A 20704-nucleotide genomic window follows, 5' to 3' on the forward strand; every position below is an offset into this window, starting at 1 on the left:
TCCCACCGAACTCGCAGTCAATGTACTGTCCGCCGTGTCCGAAGAAACGTGATGAAAACACAGAGGGCAAAGCATCGTCATCCCTCATTGGGCGACCCTGTTCCCATTTCCCGGTGCCTCGCACTGTGAAGCTTTGTGCCCACTTTATTCACAGTGCCAATACACAATAGAACTGCCAGAAGGACCACATGCCCTCGTCGTTCTCATGCCCAGACAGGATCAACTCAGTCCTCTCAGCCTCGTACACCGCAGCCTCCAGCAACCCAGGCGGATGTATGTTGTATGGTTCCAGCACGTTCAGCTGCTGCTGGACCTCTCGTGGAAAGGATGGGTAAGCTTATCGCACCAGTAGGGAAATCTCGGAAGCCAGGACTGGAATCCGCTCTCTGTGTTCACGACGTCAGCCAGGCAAGAGCTGCCTAGTAGCTGCCGCCGGCGGACTCCAGCGCCTGCAGATTGTGGCCGTCCTCGGGCGGCCGCTCAACTGGCACACTCAGTGCCGCGTCCTGCAGGGCCAGGCACAGGTGAGCTGCAATCTCACTCCCGGACCATCCCGCAAGCTTCGTCACGATGTCCCACTGTGCCTCGAAGCCCAGTCGGCGCTCCCATTGAAGAACAGCAGGCGGAGTGGCACGGCCACTAGCGCAAGGGTGGTCGTTGCTACTGCGCCGGTCACTTCTCCATCTCTCCCCTCATCCGACGTCATCGGCTGGCACAACTGTCCTGAGACGGAATAGCTGGAGCCGATGTGCCCATCCTCGTCGACACATCTCCAGGCCTTGGCCGGCTGGCCGTGCGGATTGCCTCCACCGCCCTGTGCCCGTCCTCAATCGCCGCCGGACTCCACTGAGTCCACTCCAAAAGTAAACACAAAAGACGCAGAATACTCAACGCGTAAAACTAGAAAGCAAAACCAATAAACAACAAAAATACGCCAGGAGAAGTAACTGGCAAGCGCTGTGATGAACAAAAAACCCTTCCCAAAACAAAACCAAATTGGACAGGAAAAATAACAGCGGGAGGAAAACTTGAGGAAGGCCAGAAAGCGGCACAGGAAGTAAGTACGCAAATAAGTAAAGGTTTTAGAGAGAAAGAGAGAGGATGGTGATGAGATACCAAGAACGCAACTCTGAGACCAACTGACTGACAAACGCACGGCATAAAGAACACCGACTCAGCAGTGAACTGCCACATCTCTCCCCCTAGTGGCGGCAGGAGGAACCGCACTGGATCCATCCCTGACAGCCTTGTTTCTCTACCGTTTATTGATTTTTTTGGAACAGAGAGATCATACATCAACTCTATCTTATACTTTTTCTGCTTTTCACACGCAGATCAACCTGGGTTGTTTAGTACTAAGTAGGCTACTAAAATAACCATCTGTAACTGTATGTACAAAATAAAACCTACATTACTCAAACAAGGCCCACATAATGACCAGAGGTGGGTGTTACATTTACTCCGTTACATTTACTCAAGTAGCTTTTTGGACAAAAATGTACTTGTAAGAGTAGTTTTAATAAGAAAGACTTCTACTTTTACTTGAGTAAATATGTGCTGAGAAAAACGCGACTTTTACTCCGTCACAATCAGATTTGCGCCACGCTACCGTTACTTTCGTTTTGTAAATAATTCGTCTTTTCAGTGAAGACTGACCAACGTCTCGTCACCTGAATATGAGTGACCAATCAAACGAAGCCGGACAGTCACGTGATGACACACCGTAGCAAGAAAGTATGGTGACACAAAAACCTCCCGAGCATCCCTGGCCTCACAGCTAATGTTTATATTACAAACATGTAAAAAGGACAGTTATATAATGCGCTGTCAGTTGTGTCTGCCAAACGTGTGGACATTTCAGCCTACAAGAACTCAACATCAAATTTGAGGAAACACGATGCATAACGTTTGTATGATGTAATTATTAAATATAACACAGTGCAATACTAAAAACCAGTTCACACTCTGAGTGTTGTTGTGCTACCACTCTTTCTGTCTTAGCACAGCGCGTCCGTTTAATGCAAATAAGAACGTCACCAGTCTTGTGTCTTTTAATTATTTATTAAAGCTAATACAATCAAGCAATAATAATGGAATATTAAAAAGGGTACCCTGAGAGTACACAGAAGAGACACGCTAGTCATGTCATCCAGAGTGTAACTCTGACATCTATCCACTTCTCCCTCAATATATACGCTCCTATGGCATCCCCCTTCTCAGGTAAAGATAGGAGGTGAACATTTATCATGTCAAAACCTACAGCTGTTTCCCTTATTCTGGAAGCGTGGCCTCCCGCTTGACCTTACCTAATCGGGTCAGAGAGGACTCCTGTTTCACATCCCATTTTAGCAAACTGCAAACACTCATAGTTTTGGAAAAGGCACACCAGCGCTTACACAGACATTCTTAATAACAAACAACTTGATCAATAATGTAATGTAAACAAAACATAAAGTAATTAATATTTGATTAATACTTTAGGCTAATCAACTTGTAAAGATTACATAATACTCGAGTATTGTAGTTTAAATATATCTTAGCATGCTTTCACACATATTATTCTTAACAGTGTACACACTAGCAATATACGATGATTAAGATTGCTATAAATTTATTCAGTTGGTTTCAAGTTGTAGCTACATGTATTGGCTGACAGTCTCATCAGTTAGTGCCTTTGTGGAACACATTAAAGTTACACAGGCATATTATTTATAATAAATTTTTTATATATTATATTTATTTATAATAAATTATTTTTGTTATCATTAAAAGTCATTGTTTCCAGTAATTCAATTTCCCATGATGTAATTTATTGACACAAGACAGTACTCATGCATTTACTCACTACTTGAGTAGCTTTTAATCAAAGTACTTTGTAACTTTTTCTCAAGTACATTTTTGGATGCATACTTTTACTTGAGTAACATTTGGTTCAAGTAACAGTACTTTTACTTGAGTCAAATTGTTGAATACTCTACCCACCTCTGATAATGACATAGTTCATTACATATTGTAGGAAAAAAGAAACTTAAAGCTGAAGCAAAACCTAATGTTTTACTAGCATTTTAGTATTAATTAACTGCTTAGCATGTAAGAGTCTCTTAGAGACAATAAAGTGTTATAACGATAAAACGGATATATAAACGGATATATCATAGTGCACACAGAGAAGCAACAACTTGCAGTGTAGGATGTGGGAGAAATAAACCAGATGCTTGAAAGACTGTGGAAGAATAGAAGTGAAGAGGACACAGTGGCCTTGAGAAGAACAGGATGAGCTCCCTCGGTGTAAGATGAAAGGTAAGCAGTTTTTAGATAAGCAGGCAGGAAATTAGAGAGGAGCAGGTGGGTTTCGATGGAGAGCAGCGAGAGTGGGGGAGTTATCGGAACTTAGAGAGAAAGAGTATGAAAGGGAGGACATGGCTTTTTGCTCGGACGCTGCTGAGATCCACTTGGGTTAGGTAGTCTTTTAGGCAACAAGCACCAGCGCAAGTATACTTTGGCTATTTTGCACTCGGTTTTATTCTATATAAATTGATCTGAAAAGAACTTTTGGTGTTAAGACTTTGCTTGGGTCACTCAGTCAAAACCAATCGGTTCATCGGGGCAGTGTTGGGGCCCATCTGGATCAGGAGAAAATATCCTAACAATATCAGCAGATATTTACTTTTTAAAACAACTAATTACAGCCGCAAGTGTTCTTGGGTAATGGCATACTCGCACACCCCCTAGACCACGACCACAAGTGGCGCCGCCACAATTCATACAGAGGTTTGCATTCCAGGTTCAGAAAGTAAAAGTGCTCACCAGGATTTTGCTCAGGCTTCCTGGATTGTGTTGATTCCACTGATTTTACCTGCCACTAAATCCAGCAAGCTTGAATAAAATTCTGGGAAGTACTTTTACTTTCTGAACCTTTCTGGAATGTCCCAGATTTCGTTGCAAGCTCAGTACTTTAAAACTCTTTAATGCGTATTTGCATATAATTATGTAATTTTATACTCAAGCGCCGTACAGTGTATTAACACTTACAACTTCATAGCAAAGTCACTGTTTTTTATGTGTTTCTGACCGCCCAAGCTTAAGCGCCTGCCCTGCGTCAACGTCGCGTGTCTGTGGAGCGCACGCGCTTCGAGTCTGGAGCGCGAGTGGCACGCGCTGCGTGTCTGGAAGTAGACCGACGGAGCCGCTACGAGCGACATTCAACGGATCACCTTCACAACTCGCTTAAGTCGGCATGCATGCTGTTCTTCGGCGAAAATGGCTACTCGAAAACACAGAGGGATACCACTGAGCTCAGTAAGTATCCTGTTTTATTTTCCTGTTTGTTTTTTTGGGACGTGCCTCAGGTAATGTTCTGCACAACAGCTCGGCTCCCCTAGCTGGCTAGTTACGTTAGCTAATTATTTCAAATATAAACTAGGCGAACTATATCTCATAGTCTAACTTTAACATGTCACAAAAAAAAAACGTTATTTACGTTTTGGTTAAAGGTGGTTTAACCAGATAGCTATAACTACTCTGTTTAACTAACGCTTGGTTTTATCCTTAACTCACCTTGCAGACTTCACTATCTGTCCAGATAACGTTGGTTTAACATCGCAACGCTCCTCTGTCTTTTAGCGTTGTAACTTAAGTCTATTAATTACACTTAAGTAACCGTGACAGCAGGTTAAATTAGTACATTTCCAGTAAAACACGTTCATGAAGCATTTTTGATTCACCTTAAATTGCAACACATAGGTTAGCTGTGGTTAACCGACAAAGTTAGCTGTTTTATTGTTTAGTCTAGTTTTTTAAATTGATTAGGCTACTTTTAAAATATATTCAATTACATAACAAACTACTTAAACATGATAACATTTATGTAGCGCGATAATTTTCATTTTAACTTTATTCCCCTACAGCTCAATCCTAAATTTCTTCATACCAATTCCACCAGCCATACCTGGCCCTTCAGTGCCATTGCTGAGCTAATTGGTGAGTTTTTAATTACTTTATTTTTTTATCGCATTTTTTAAGCGTTTTATGTTCGCCATCTCTTTTATGAAAACAACATAATACTATCCAACTACAATAATTTGGAAGATGAGGTTTGTGTCAAAAGAGGTACAGGCTCCATACAAGAGATTTTTGCCCCTTTCGTGATTGTTTATTTCAGCGTGTTTAAATGTTCTCTGTCATTCTCAGTCACTGGTGTTTCCTACATGTTGCAGATAATGCGTATGACCCTGATGTCCGTGCCAAGCAGTTCTGGGTAGACTGGACCCGTATCAAAGGTCTGGACTGCCTGTCGTTCATGGATAACGGGGAAGGCATGACCAGAGCCAGACTGCATAAGATGCTTAGGTAATCTCAACTGAGCCACACTTCCTTCTCCATTTATGACCACATCAATCATGACCGCTGTACTTGCACATAACTTCAACGACAACTTGAATACTTACATGTATGTGACTGTATCTGTCCTCCTATGGAGCAGGTCCATTTGGTGCTAAAAGATCATTGTGCCATCCAACTTGATTTTATTATAATATTATCATGCACCTGGAAGTAATTCACAGCACTTCACTTTTTCAACATTTTGAGGTTACAGACTCATGCCAATAAGGATTATACACACAATAATGACAAAATTAATGACAAAGCTTGTTTGATTTTTGTTTGCTAATTTATTAAAAAACAAACAAAAAACAAATGTACATGAGTATTCACAGCCCATGACACTCAAAATTGAGCTCAGGTGCATCCTGTTTCCTTTTATCATCCTTCAGTTGTTTTGACAACTTGATTGGAGACAAACTGGTAAATCCATTTGATTGGACATCAATTGGAAAGGAACCACACACCTATATAAGCGCGCATATTTGACAATACATGTCAGAGCACAAACCAAGCTATGAAGTCCAAGGAACTGTCTGTAGACCTCCGAGACTGGATTGTATCGAGGCACAGATCTGGGGAAGAACTGCTGCAGCCTCGAAGGTCTGAATGAGCACAATGGACTCTGTCATCCATAAATGGAAGACGTGTGGAAACACCAGGACTTCCTAGAGCTGGCTGGCCACCCGGCCAATCTGAGTGAATGGGATAGAAGAGCCTGTGGTGGAAAATGTCAATCTTTGCAACAATATTACAGACAAGAACAACTCTGTAGTCTGTCTGACGAATAGCAAGGTCAAACTTATTGTGGAGCTCTACAGACTCACAACACATAAGCATCCGTAAGAGAGAGCCCCAAACCCTCATTACACATTCTTCTTAAATCCTTTTAGGCTTTCTGTTTTTTCTTTGTCTTTCCTGTCTGTTGACTGCCACCTCTGCTTCCTTCCACCTGAGAAGACTCATCTAACCTTAACTATTTCAATCTCTGTTCTTTCTTTGAACTAACAAGACGATAACTAAATAAAAACTATACAAAGGGATAAAAACGATGATGAAATTAATGGACATTTTCATCAACTAATAAAAACGAGACGAAAATATTGGCACATCGCACACAACCCGGGAAGACCATACTAGCCTGTGAACTGTGGTCACTCATGAAATTCAGCTCAAAGTTAATTCGACAATGTCAGCAGGAAGAACCCAGTTTTATATAGAATGTATATGCATTGTTCATAACAAACTCCATATGTTTTCAGGTAGAGCGGCCCTACTGGTCATCAATGTTTTGTTATTGTTATGCTCAGTAACTATAAGTTCACGTCAATAAATTTGTTTGAAAATTTTTTTTAGTATATATTGCACATACAAACAATAATATTCTGTAACTGGTTAATAAATGTTTCATTTTGTGCAAGTGTATATAATGACAATTACACCATTTATATTTTAGTCAACTAAATTATTTTGATAATTAGTCGTCTAAAACTAGACTTAGACTAAAAACAAATTAAATGACTAAATTATGACTAAAACTAAATGACATTTTAGTCAAAAGACTAAGACTAAAACTAAATAAATGTGTAAATTGTTGACGGGGGGGAGGGGTGTAATGGACAAAAAAGAAGTATTATATCGCGATCGACATAACACCCGTCCTTCAGCTGTTATCCTGGTTACCGGTCACATCACACCCGTCCTTCAGCAGTTATACTGGTTACCTGTCACTTGCAGAATCAACTACAAAATTCTGATTCTTACATTCAAGGCTCTTCATGGTCTTGCCCCTGCATATCTCACTGAACTCATCAAGGTTTATCGTCCCTCTCGCACCCTTAGATCCTCTCACCATCTTTCAGTGCTACTGCCCCAAAACTCTGGAACTCTGCCTCAATCTCTTCGTAACTGTTCTACTCTGTTAAGTAGTCTTCTCTCTTAACTTTCCTCTTTACCTCTCATTATTCTTCCTAAGTGTGTGTCCCCTCATATATGTGATGTTAAGCGTCCTTAATTTTGTGAAAGGCGCTATATTAATGTAACCTATTATTATATATATACTTATTATTTTTAACCTTTTTTGCAGCACTCCACCAATCACACCTGTATGGTAGAGCAGCCCAGACAGAAGCCATTCCTCAGTAAAAGGACACAAGACAACCTGCTTGGTTTGCCAAAAGGCTCCCCAACTATGAGAAACAAAGATTTAAGCAGGAATTAAAAAATGTTTTCACTATTTTCTGGATGGATTATAATATAATAATAAAATCATCTGGATGGCACAATTTTCTTTCAGCACCAAATAGATCTGCTCCATGCGAGGACTAATATAGTCACATAGATGTAATTAAATATATGCATATATACATTCTATTGCCAAAAGTATTTGCTCACCCATCCAAATGATCAGAACCAGGTGTTCCAGTCACTTCCATGGCCCCAGGTGTATAGAATTACGCACCTAGGCATGCAGACTGTTTTAACAAACATTTGTGAAATAATGGATCGCTCTCAGGAGTCCCAGCCTGAATTCTAGCGTTGAACTGTGATAGGATGCCACCTGTGCAAGAAATCCAGTCGTGAAATTTCCTTGCTTCTAAATATTCCACAGTCAGCTGTCAACTATAAGAAAATTAAAATGTTTGTTTGAAGACAACAGCAACTCAGCCACGAAGTGGTAGGACACGTAAACTGACGGAGCAGGTCAGCGGATGCTGAAGCACATATTGTGAAGAGGACGACAACTTTCTGCAGAGTCAGTCACTACAGACATCCCACTTTCATGTGGGATGAGCTCAAGAACAGTGCACGGAGAGCTTCATGGAATGGGTTTCCATGGCCGAGCAGCTGCATTCAAGCCATACATCACGAAGTGCAAAGCGGAGTGGATGTATGAGTGGAGGTGCGTTCTCTGGAGTGACGAATCGCGCTCCTCCATCTGACAGTCTGATGGATGAGTCTGGGTTTGGTGGTTGCCAGGAGAACGGTACTTGTCTGACTGTACTGTGCCAAGTGTAAAGTTTGGTGGAGGGGGGATTATGGTGTGCGGTTGTTTTACAGGAGCTGGGCTTGGCCCATTAGTTCCAGTGAAAGGAACTCTGAATGCTTCAGCAAACCAAGACATTTTAGACAATTCCTTGCTCCCAACTAGGGTTGCAGCGGTAACCGTTTTCACGGTATACCACGGTATTAAAATGCACGGTTATCATACCGTGTGCGTTTGCTTATTACCGGTAAAAGGCAAGCCAGCTGAGAACCTCACCCGCGTATGCGCAAATCCGCTCCGGTTCAGCTCAGCACACAGCGGTGAGAATGTCAGAAAGTGCATCAGACTAAATAAAACAAACAAACAAAAAACTAAATAAACTAAAATCAGCGGCGAAAATGACGTAATCGCGTTGGCTAGCCGTGCGTGAGTGTCTCGCGCGCTGTCGATTCGCGAGGTCGTGCAGCTTCTCGAACTTTGTAACTTCACGCGCGCCGTCTCAGCGCAATGAACAAAGTCATGTTTGCAGGGTTCATACACCTATACAAGGTGGAATTAAAGCACTTGTACGTCACTTTCAAGGTCCATTTCAGTATTTCCCAGCACGTTAAACGTAATCAAGTTAAATATTTATACATATACTCAATGATTCTAATTCGCTTTTTTATCACATTATTTAATGGTTGTTTATTTTCAAAACCCCCAATCTTAACGTCTTCATGTTCTCTTATGTTTTGTCCTGGAATTACAAGTTAATGTAATACAAAAGAACTGTTCAGTCAGACAGATATTTGTTGTTAAACGAAGTACTTACAGTTTCAAGCATTTTCAAGTACTTTAGCCTAAATTTCAGCACTTTTCAAACCTGAAACACAAAGCAACATTAAAATTCGTCAGGTAAATGTTCCTTCCCCTGTTTTTGAGGGGTGTTTGCGGAGGTTCGCGCTACGGTCACTCGCGAAAGTATAAACCTAGCTTTTTAAGGTCTTTGCTTTCACTGGGTATGAAAGACGCCATTCATTTATATGATTTCATTTTCAAATTCTGACGTGCCTGTTTTTCATATGTTAAAACCAGACTCGGTGTGAAAGCCTTAATATAGAAATCTCTATTGTGAGGATCATGTCAGAAATAAATCCTCTTTCTGCAGTATCTGGTTATATTCCACAACCTTTTACAACAGTTGTTGATCAGACACTGACCCAGGCTCAGTGTATCAGATATTAAATAATTTAAACTTAAATAATTGTAGGCCTACTGAAATCCATGATTTAGGTTTCTCTAATTTTGCAGTATTTATAAACAGGTGTACAGCTTATTTTTTTAAAGGAGACATTTTGTATAGGCCTGCAATAGTTCCAGGTTTCTACAATAAATAGTTAATTGAACAAAAATAAACTTTTGTTGCAATTTGTTTAAGGGTCAGTGTATCTTTTAATAATATATGTAACAAACTGTGATACCGTGATAACCGTGATACCGCGGTATTTCCTGAGACGGTTATCATACCATGAAAATCTCGTACCGTTGCAACCCTACTCCCAACTTTGTGGGAACAGTTTGGAGCTGGCCCCTTCCTCTTCCAACATAACTGTGCACCAGTGCACAAAGCAAGGTCCATAAAGGCATGGATGGCAGAGTCTGGTGTGGATGAACTTGACTGGCCTGCAGAGTTCTGACCTCAACCCGATAGAACACCTTTGGGATGAATTAGAGTGGAGACTGAGAGCCAGGACTTCTCATCTAACAGCAGTATGTGACCTCACAAATGCGCTTCTGGATGAATGGTCAAAATCCCCCATAAACACACTCCTAAACCTTGTGGACAGTCTTCCCAGAAGAGTCAAAGCTGTTCTAGCTGCAAAGGGTGGACCAACGTCATATTGAACCTTGTAGTTTAGGAATGGGATGTCACTTAAGCTCATACATGATTCAAGGAAGGTGAGCGAATAATTTTGGCAATATAGTGTATACATTATATATAATGCTGTTGCTGAAATGAAGTGACATCCTTCAATATTCTTCCAGCTTTGGTTATAGTGACAAGAAAGCTGTGAGAGACCATGTTCCAGTTGGCATCTATGGCAACGGTTTTAAGTCGGGTTCCATGCGTCTGGGGAAGGACGCGATCGTCTTTACCAAGACAAAAGACTCCATGAGCATCGGCCTGCTGTCTCAGTCGTACCTACAGGCCATTAAAGCCCAGCAGATCATGGTGCCCATTCTCACCTTCAGACGGGATGGACAAAACCAGTATCCTCCTCACCACGCTGCTCCTGCATGAGCTTTTTGACCGATGAACATTAGCCTTTGATTACGCCGCTCATTGCCATGGGTGCTCGTTTGTTTTGTTTGGCTGGGTTCTGTGTGCGGTTGGGTTTCTGACGGAGCGCGACCGATCGTGCGCTCGCCGGGTGGAAGGGATTAGCTAGATATCTGCATGGCGTCGGGGATCTGTCCTTCTGACGCTGCTGGCCATTAGCAGGTGTCTGATCATTCATTACATACGCATTACTTGGCAGGCGGCTTAGCGCTCCTCTGAGCCCTCTTTCTTTTTTCGCTTTGCAACGCTGTGCGAGTGCCAGCAATCGAAGGTGAAAACCAAAATATGTCGGCTAGGTGGTTCGGTGGGATCAAGTGGAATGGTAAAAGGAATAGTAATTAACAAATGTTTAGTTGCTAATGTAAAAGTTTTACTTGAAATAATTGCCTTTGCTTTCGATTTGTCCATTACTTAATGGGCCTGGGCCCTTGACCTTTGACCCCAGAGCGGAGGACGCAGCGAGTCTGGAGGCGATCCTCTCTCACTCACTGTTCAGCACGGAGAAGGAGCTGTTCTCGGAGCTGCGCGCCATCGGAGCCGTCGGACCCACTGGCACACGTGTCATCATCTGGAACCTGCGCACGTGAGCTGCACGCAGCGTCCCGCGTTTCCCACGCTAGCAGTGCTCACGGAGGAGGGATCATCGGTGGTAAAGGTCGCAGTGTTTGTGTACTCACTCTCCCAGGACCGTGAGCGGTGAGACGGAATTCGACTTTGCCGCGGACAAATACGACATCCAGATCCGGGCGAGTGCGGGCGAGAAGAGCAGGGAAGACCGAGCCATGTCTGCGGAGAGCGAGTGGTCGCTGAGAGTGAGTGCGCACGCCGGCGGGGCTTTCAGAGTTGAGATGTGGGCATGGGGGGTTTGTTTTTTTACAGCTTGAGTCACAAAATACAAGTCCAACTCACGAGTCTTTAGGCTAGAGTCTAAGTCAAGTCACGTATCTTTAGGCTAGAGTCTAAGTCAAGTCAAGAGTTTTTTGGCTAGAGTCCAAGTCAAGTCTCAAGTCAATACCAGGATAAGCTTAGGGACATGAGATGGAAAATAACTATTTTATATATTACCTTGTTAGCTCCTATTGTTGGCAGTCCCCCATTATCAGCCGCTTCCACGTATTGTGCATTTTTTGTGTTTTATCGCCAACCATTGAGAATGTAAGCTCCCGTCTTAGAATGACTTTATATTTTATATAACTTTTGTTTTAGCCCATCTATCACTATCACCCAAAATCCCATCTATCACTAACAACATTGTAATTTCGCGTGCACAAAATGATTTCATTAAGTCATATGAGTCTTGGACATTAATTTACACACGTATCACTCCTGTAAAACAATAATTGTTAGTAAAATACTTCAACTTATTTACAGTTAACTGTTGTTATGAGGTTTGTTTACAAGTGGCTACTACGCTACGCTAGCTGTAATGACGGCTAAACAAACCTATCCGGGTGTTTGATGTGGTAGTTTCAGAGTCATTAATTTGTTTGCCACATTCTTTACATGTTACCGTCCTTCGGTTAAGGCCAAAGGCTCCACTTACGGTACTCCAGCCGAAGCCATGGCAACCTCGCTTGTTTATATTTGACACTTTGATTTCCCGCTCGCGATAAGTGGTGATGTAATACGTTCCGAGAAATCAAATCAAATCAAATATATTTGTATAGCGCTTTTCACAACATATGCTGTGAGAAATGGGGCTGCGTCCCAACTCACCAAAACGAACTTGCACACTGCCTGGATAATAGACTGACTTATTGTTCATGGGTTATTTTGGACGAGTCCGAGTCAAGTCGAGAGTCATTAGGGACGAGTTGCAAGTCAAGTCTGAAGTCTTTTTCTAGGCAACTTAAATGCGACTTTGACTCAAGACGCTCACTCGGAGTCCCCTTCTCTGCTTGGGATTGACAGGAGACTCTGTTCTTGTTCTTTCAGGCATACTGTAGCATCCTGTACCTGAAACCCCGTATGCAGATTAACATCCGAGGACAGCGAGTGAAAACCCAGCTCATCTCCAAGAGTCTAGCACACATTGCCAATGACAGCTATAGACCTTCCTTCCTTGTATCCTTTAAACAAAACATGTTTTACTCTTTTTATTTCCTTCAATAGTTTAACCCAGTTCCCTGTGCTCCCAGAAACCAGTCATTTTGTCCACTATGTCTTCATATTCTGTACTGCTCGGAGGATTGATTTGGTATGATGATGTCTACTGCTCCCCATGTGCTAACTCGTATATGTGTATGTGTATACTTCACTGGCGGAGACCTCCACACTAGGGTTTATTTGGGAGTGGTTATTTAAGTGCAGCAGGATATTAGCTTGACTTTGATGTTATACGTGAAGTACTTAAAGTAACTACCGTGCGACGGACTTAGCCCAGATGTGTGCGGTTTGCTCTTTATCTGGCACTCTCTGGAGATTCTTGACAGTTCACCAGACCAAACGTATTCGCATCACCTTTGGGTTCAATACTAAAAGTAAGGAGCATTGTGGTATCATGATGTACCACAAAAACAGACTCATTAAGGCTTATGAGAGAGTGAGCTGCCAGAGAAAGGTGAGAGGAGACACAGCCGCCCTCACTTAAACGTTTAGTATAGCGTTACTTTTTTAGCAATTTATTGAACAAATTCACTGTTCACCTGACGCTTTTTCTGTAATTTGTTGCATTACTGTGTGATTGTTCTTGGAACAGGCTGAGAGAAAGGGCATTGGAGTCATAGGTGTGATTGAATGTAATTTCCTTCAACCCACCCACAACAAACAGGACTTTGATGACACAGATCAGTACAGGTAAAACTGACTTGGCCTTCTCAAACCAGTTGGGGGTTGGTGTCCCAGATATGGGTTAGTCTTAGGTTTTTGTTTCAGCTTAAGGCCTGAACTGAGACCAGGGCGGAGTGGACTGAGCCCATGCGGCCGGCCGTGACGGCTCTGCGGGCTGAGGGGTTGTTGTAAAGGTCTGTCTGTGGTTGCAGGAAGACCATGTACAACCTCAGCATCAAGCTGGAGGACTTCTGGAACGAGATCCGCTACAAGCGCAAGAAGGAGGATCCGAAATGCAGCGTTCCGATCGAGGACACAATGTTAGTGTGGCACCACTGTCTCTAATGAGACGTTCCTGCTTTTGACACAATGGTTGGCTGGTGTGTACCTGATAAAAAAACAGTAATAGATTTGTCAACACATTGCTTCATGGATGTGTCAGGTTTGTCCACCATGTTTTGTCAATCTTCCTGTGAGTCTTGACCGTAGAAGAGAATTCCAGGGCTGCCGTGGACAATAACATTGCACGCCATGCTGTTTTATACTACATTCCCAATAGGGCAGCCTTTATATAGCCTTCAGTGGGGTACAACCGGCTATTACTGGAAAGGTGTCATTGTATGTGAAGACTGCAGTTAGTAATTTAATATCTCTACCCATTGTTTCTCTTTATTTCTAAACTGCTTTGGCCTGTGTGTGTGTGTGTGTGTGTGTGTGCGTGCGTGCGTGCGTGTGCGTGTAGGAAAGTTCCAGATCAGGTCTGGGTCCAATGTGACAGCTGCCTGAAGTGGCGGAGGCTCCCGGATGGCTTCGACTGCAGCCGCCTGCCCGAGAAATGGTTCTGCAACCTGAACCATGACCCACAATTCAGGTGCCCCACTGATATCATGGCCTGGAGGTCCAGCGTAGGCCCACAGGAGAGTGGAAGGGGGCAGGGGAAGTTTAGGATGGGCACAGGTGTGCCGGGTCTCGTCTGCTGTAGAGCTTAACATGTAAACAGAACATAGGATTGACTCATGCACCCCCCCATTGTTATTAATGGATGCTTCTCGTTTGCCTGTCAGTCAGCTCTTCTTCAGGGCTCCTGTGGCGCAGGTAGAGTTTGGTGCTGATGATGCCAAAGGCGTAGGGTTGTTTCCCAGGGAACGTGTGCGCTGCTAATATGCCAGTCACTCTAGATGAGGGCGTTTGCTAAATGCCATAAATGTGGAGCTGGAGATGAAAGCACTCTGGCTGCGTTCCATGGCAATTGGTTTCAGACATCCAGTTCAGTTTAATGAAAGAAAGGAGGGGGGAAAACCCAGCCCAGAATAGACTAGTCCACACTTACCCCATTTGCCCCTGAGGGTGTCACATTAGTTGTTTCCGTCATGGAAACAGTTGTCCTTTTGTACTGGTTTTACTGAGCCCCATATTAGTATTTTAGTTTTAATTGCTTGTGATTAGGACGTAGCTAGATGAAATCAGCCCAGGATGGCCATGCAGCAGTGACGAAGGGTGTGGTTGGATTCCTGGCTCCACTCTTGGTTTAGTAGGTGAGCTGCTGTCACTCTTTGCGGTGCTGAATGAGAGCTCTAAACGAGCCATTTTGTCTGCACATGGATTACAATCAGGAGCTGCCTAATAGAAGAAGAACTGGAGGATCAAGAGGAGGAACAGAAGTCGTACCCCAAGCCCTTCAAACGCCGGTGAGACACCCCCCGCACCGGCACCACTTCATCAACGGTGTTGACGTCCTGGTACTGACCATCACAACAGTCTTGTTCTCAACAGGAAGAGAAGACATAATAAGAGTGTACAGGAAGAGAGTGTGTCGGAGGTAAAGCAATAATATTACTCAGACGCCAATCAGCACCATGGCATCTTATTGTCTTCAAGCCAAGACTTGCATACGCATAATGTTCAATGGAAATGCACTCTCGTCAGATTTGTGACCTACTTGCCCCTATAGGGATTAGATGCTCCAAACCTGGTAGCTCCTCTGTCAGCCAGACAGCCTAGCAACAGTGTGTCCCCTCAGGCGTCTCCGTCCGGTACGTCCACTTATAGTGGGACGGGTGTCCACATTCTCTCACCTACTGCCAGTGCCCGCTCAGGTTCGTATTGTCCTGGCTGTCTCTAATGCCATGCTGCCCCTTCACTAGAATCTAACCAGCAAAGCTGTCGAAAAACAAAACGAACAGTTAGACTCGGGGAAAGCACTCGATATTGCCACTGTTTGCTTTGTGTTTCGCGTAACTAGTGAAGGCAGTGGGTTTTTTTTTTTTGTTTGCTTTGTTATGTTTTTTCTGGGTCTACAGTGATCAGGCCCATTTTGAGCCACCGGCTGGTGCTTCATTTTGCACCCGTGACATTTTGTTTATGAGCAGAAGGAAAGGTCACTGATTTCTGGAGGAGACCTGAACAGCTTGAAGTGAAAAACAAGCCACTGCCAATAAATGTCCAGCGGATATTTAAATAACGTGTAAATAACATGTAACGTTCATTTACACGCAAGCTGTGCACTTAGAAATTAGGACCTACATTAAGTCCTACATTGAAGTCCTACGTTCATTTGACTTATTACCAGATGTTGTTTTTGTTTGTTTTGTTTTTGTTTTGTTTTTTAGAATTGAGCCCATCTCTAGCTCAGAGATCACCACAGCCTCTAATTAATCTCACTGCCTGCTCTGATTCATTGAAAAGGTTGATCCTGTTACAGTTGCTCCTCATACATATTCATATATATTCATATATTCTACATATCAATTTATTTATTACCTAATGAGGATTTTCAGACTGTCAGACTGTATTGGATTTTTTTTTTCCTTTTTTTTTTTTTTTTTTTTTGTGGTTGTTAAAGGACGAAACGGAAACATTTCAGCACTGAAGTCAGAGCCGCGGGTGTCACACCTTGTACGTCTGTCCCTCCCACCGCCCTGCCACAGGGTGCCAGCACCTTTACTCACACGGAGGCCATGCTCACAGCCAACACCAGAGAGACCAAGTGGGAGGTGGAATCGGACGGGCGAGAGAATTCGGACGAGCCAGTGAGCAGCGTGCCGAGTGGGATGGCGGTGAGATCGGAGCCCGTCCTGGAGGAGGAAGAGGAGCAGGGTGCAGACACCTGGCATGAGATGTGGGCCCCGGAGGAGGTCGGGGGGTCGGACTTCAAACAGGAGGACGTAGACGGGCCGTGTGAGGAGGAACTGGAGGAGGAGACGTGGACTCCAAAGCAGCCGCAGGAGGAGGAGCTCCTTGAGAGGATGAGGGAGGCGATGGAGGACAGGGACTCGTGCAGAGAGGAAGTGGAGGTGTTGCGGGGGAACTGTGCCACCCTGCAGGATGAGAGGAGCGAGCTCTTGAGCACGGTGGGAGTGAGACGCTCACATGTGTGCTCACAGCTAGCCTCCACATCACACGACACCAGACACCAAGCGCAAGCTGCCATGTCTTTTATCAGAAGCAGCTGGAAACTTTTAACTTCATTTTAGTTTGTCCTCTCTCTCTCTCTCTCTCTCTCTCTGTCTCTCTCTCTCTCTCTCTCTCTCTCTCTCTCTCCTGTACATCATCATTAGTTAAGGAGGGTGGAGCAAGAGAAGGCCAGCCTGTCTTCTCTGTGCGACCAGCTGAAGCGCGAGCTGGAGAAACTGAGGGGGAACGCCGACAAGAGGGCGGGGCCTGAGGGGGATGACGGCCCTGGGGCGGAGGACAGGCGCAAGCTGAAGAAGCTCCGCCTCCGCCTCGCCCGCCTGCTCGTCTGCTTCATGCCGGCCCTCGACCTGGAGCACGTGGACATCAGCAGTGAGGTCATCGACGATCTCCTTGACCAGGTCTTGGAGGAGGTCACTTGAGGTCACCTGAAAACTCTACATTACTTCAGATTTGATCTGAACTCTACGTTACTTCAGGTTCTATCTATTTCTTTAGCACTTGTCAAATGGCCACGATTTGTTTAGACAGGATGTGTCATCGCTATATAAAGGGCATTTGTCCTGGGAATTGGAGACAGGAATGGCGGTAACGAGCTATACGTTCCTGAGGGAGTTTTTTTGTTTTTCTTGTCTTTTTTGCCACAGTTGTCTGAGTCATTCGACAGTTCATCGTCTGTGGGTTAAAGAATTTAAAAATAATTTTAAACGAAAAAAGTTTTTACTGTCGTTTTCGATGACTAATATATGGTTATGAAAATAAAAAGGGCTGTTAAGTAATTCTCATGTTGCTTTTTATTTGTTAAGAGTTAATAGTAATATATGTTATTAGCCAAGTCTGTTTATTTGATATCTGTGTGTCATAATTAAAATAAGGCAAACTGTTTATTAGTAATTGTGAAATCTTCTATCTTCATTGGATTGCTCGTGTTTTATAGTGTTTTTCCATCTACTCGAAATTCCAGTTTTCCCTCGTCTTTCTCCTCGTGGTGACTTGTAGGTGAATCGAGCTGCCCGGCCTCCTGAAAAACAGAATCTTACTTACCCTATCTGTCCTTAATTCGGAGTCGTTGCCTGTTGACCGTCAGTCGGTTCTGAGGCACCCTGTATGGAACCGTGACTATGATGTCAGCCCTCTGGTTTAGTCGAGGGTTTTAAGTACAAGCAAAACAGTCTGCTCTAATGGATCAAATAACCACGGAGGCCGTGCTTGCAAATCATATTTCCTTTCGCTTATGAACCAAAACCAATTCCAACTCCACAGGGAAAGTGCAAGTATTCTTGGGTAAGGCTGGGCCCTGGCAACCCTACCGGTCAGGCAAGAGAACGGACCACACATCACCATGGGCTGCTGGCATGTGAGTGTTAGATCTCTATCCTCATGCAGGATATAAGCAGCTCATGAACATATGACCTTCGTATCCCTTTCATGCACCATAAATGTGCCGTTTCAATTAAGGATGAGTCAGGTTAGGTTTCCCAGGCTATCTCACCTGAGCCCAGTGCCAAAAAACAAGGCGGGCTAGTCTATCCTCATGTGGGATATTAATAGGTCGTTGTGAGGAGACTATAACTTTCTTAGTCCCCTTTACCCAGCCAGTGAAGTTCCTTCAGGGTACTGTCTTGGCAGGGCCAGTGCATTTACAAGGGTCCAATGTAAGTTCTTGGATAACTATGTAGTTATGTGCTTGTCTGTTGGTTAAGGCATAAGACAGACGTATGTTGGTCCTAACTAGTGGTTGCACAGCTTTAAGGTGAAGGTAAAAATCTAATTAGTGCTTACATGGTAAGTATTCTTACTAGGTCTACCAAGCTACTTTTTTGGGGAAGAAATTAACAAAAAATAGGCATTGTCTGAAATATGAATTTAACATTGGACTTAGACATTTCATCTGAAATTGAGAGCAAACCAAAAAGTTTGCATATCCGATTCAGGACTTCAGGCAGGTAGAGCACGTTTTCTGGCTTCAAAACGGACCACTATCCCCTACTGATAAACATCAATCATGTCGTTGTCGCTCAACTGGTCAGAAAATTCAATGCAAACCATAAAGTGGCCACAAGGGGGCGCTAAATATAAAACAATTCTGGAAATACTGTAAAAGAAATTAATGGTGTCAGTAAGCATGAGAAGTCACTGTACTGTACTGTTTTTCCTCAGGAAAATATGCAAATTTACAACGCTACAACCTTTGTGAACAGACGTGCCGATACTAATAACTATGCTATTAAAGAGCCTCCCAACTATGCTGGAGGCCACCCCAACATGACGTGGAGCTACAGATAAACCGTTTGGTCAACACTGATACAGTCTGACATTTGTGGCCATTATCAGACCTCCTTTGTAGGTGGTGATCAAGAACCTGTAACAGGCGTGTAACGTGGCCTAGTCATCGTCCTTCTACTCCCAAACAACGTCCGGGGACTCGGGACGTGATTCCTGACCGTGTAACGGTACCAGTTATCGTCCTGGTGTCGGTACGGGCGGCATGTCCCCCTCCCCGCCGACCTCTCTGTCCATGGTCTCCGACTGCAATATTACCAGAGAGAGGAGGACCGAGATCTGGGCGTGTAGCTACACCATCTCCACCACTAATTCTGTTATTTAGGACATTTCTGATGGTCGCCACCTATCTAAGACTAAAATACAGGTCAACTTTAATATATGTTGTTAGCACTGTGAGTTTTTCCTGTTTGGAATAACACAGCACAGTGTCCATGCATATGGCAGACTGTGTGTACCTTGTGTGTAGTTTATTAAACCGTCTTCACGTGTTGGGTTCGTGCTTCTTAACTATTAGGACGGTCTGATGCCGTTTAAGTCACTTCAAATACGCATAAGATATGGCGATATGCATGCTACAGCTCAGGGTGTGATGCACTAAATCTATAACACATGTAAAATAAACATTTTTACTGACGAGACGAGCTTTAACAGGGTTTTCTCACAATAAATTTGGATTTGGCTTTGGGTTGTTGCCCCGGCAACAGTTTGGATGAATAAGAGCACTTTTAGAAATAATACCAACCGAGCAGTGAATGGAGGGACCGGGGGACCGGGACAAGTACCGAGGAGGACGAGATATGTGGAGGTGAATGTCGTGACAGAATAAATATGAAAGTTTAGGAAGATAACGCTCTCCACAGAAACAAACACCACCTCTTCTAGAAATAGCGGCCGTTTTTCAAAGAGGTGATGCGAGTTTTGAAACGAACACCCCGTCAAACACTTCACAGTTGCTCCTGAAAGGTTCAGCCAGATATACGGTCTCTGGGTTCAACTCGACACATGTAGCGGGGACACCACACAATCTGATACACCTCGGTGTCGAGATTTAACATCGCCTATTCTGAGAGCTAAATGTTTCGTCACTAAAAAATCGTAATGGAAATACCAATTATGTTTTTTTTTTAGTATGAGCTATTTAGTACAGCAGTCACACAAACCGAGTTTCACCCACACTACTTGGATCGTAGTTACTGGCCGAAAAAAACAACCACACACCCGCTAAATCTATTGATTAGTAAATTAGACGGCTTCTCAGATCGGGACCACTGATTTGCAGGCTATGTAAAACCAAGCCCGCTGGCTCTAAATAGCCCAGTCTGAGCGGAACATTCATGATTTATCCTACACGGAAACACGACTCCCATCACCAGCTCCATATTAAACGCATGTTCTTCAACGATACGGAAATGTCTTAATTATTGCAAACATTAGCTGCGTTTATTGTCCAGACGAGACATTTTTACGTGTGTCGCATGTTTCTGCTTCGGAACCGAGGGTCTAAATTTGACATTCTTTCACGGCATCTAAACTACTGGAAGCTTGTG

The 20704-nt window shown here is 43.6% G+C and overlaps 1 protein-coding gene across 5 annotated transcripts; it reads left to right on the forward strand.

Moving 5' to 3' along the window:
• Positions 1–3790: 3790 nt before the first annotated feature.
• On the forward strand, positions 3791–17765 carry morc3b (MORC family CW-type zinc finger 3b). Of its 5 annotated transcripts, none has more exons than XM_076982673.1 (17): positions 3793–4299; positions 4908–4980; positions 5217–5349; positions 10397–10621; positions 11137–11274; positions 11377–11503; positions 12627–12755; positions 13132–13251; positions 13390–13487; positions 13673–13780; positions 14203–14331; positions 15074–15148; positions 15219–15279; positions 15412–15556; positions 16070–16145; positions 16303–16810; positions 17018–17765. In XM_076982673.1, exons 1-17 carry the CDS (start codon positions 4261–4263, stop codon positions 17291–17293), a joined length of 2460 nt encoding a protein of 819 aa, XP_076838788.1. In that variant the 5' UTR covers positions 3793–4260; the 3' UTR covers positions 17294–17765. The 5 variants fall into 5 exon arrangements, with proteins under 5 accessions (XP_076838791.1, XP_076838788.1, XP_076838790.1 ...); XM_076982675.1 differs by having other exon boundaries at positions 15412–15493; XM_076982674.1 differs by having other exon boundaries at positions 15234–15279.
• The last annotated feature ends 2939 nt before the right edge of the window (positions 17766–20704 follow it).

The sequence above is a fragment of the Brachyhypopomus gauderio genome, chromosome 20 (genome assembly GCF_052324685.1).
Source record: "Brachyhypopomus gauderio isolate BG-103 chromosome 20, BGAUD_0.2, whole genome shotgun sequence".
NCBI classification, from domain to species: domain Eukaryota; kingdom Metazoa; phylum Chordata; class Actinopteri; order Gymnotiformes; family Hypopomidae; genus Brachyhypopomus; species Brachyhypopomus gauderio.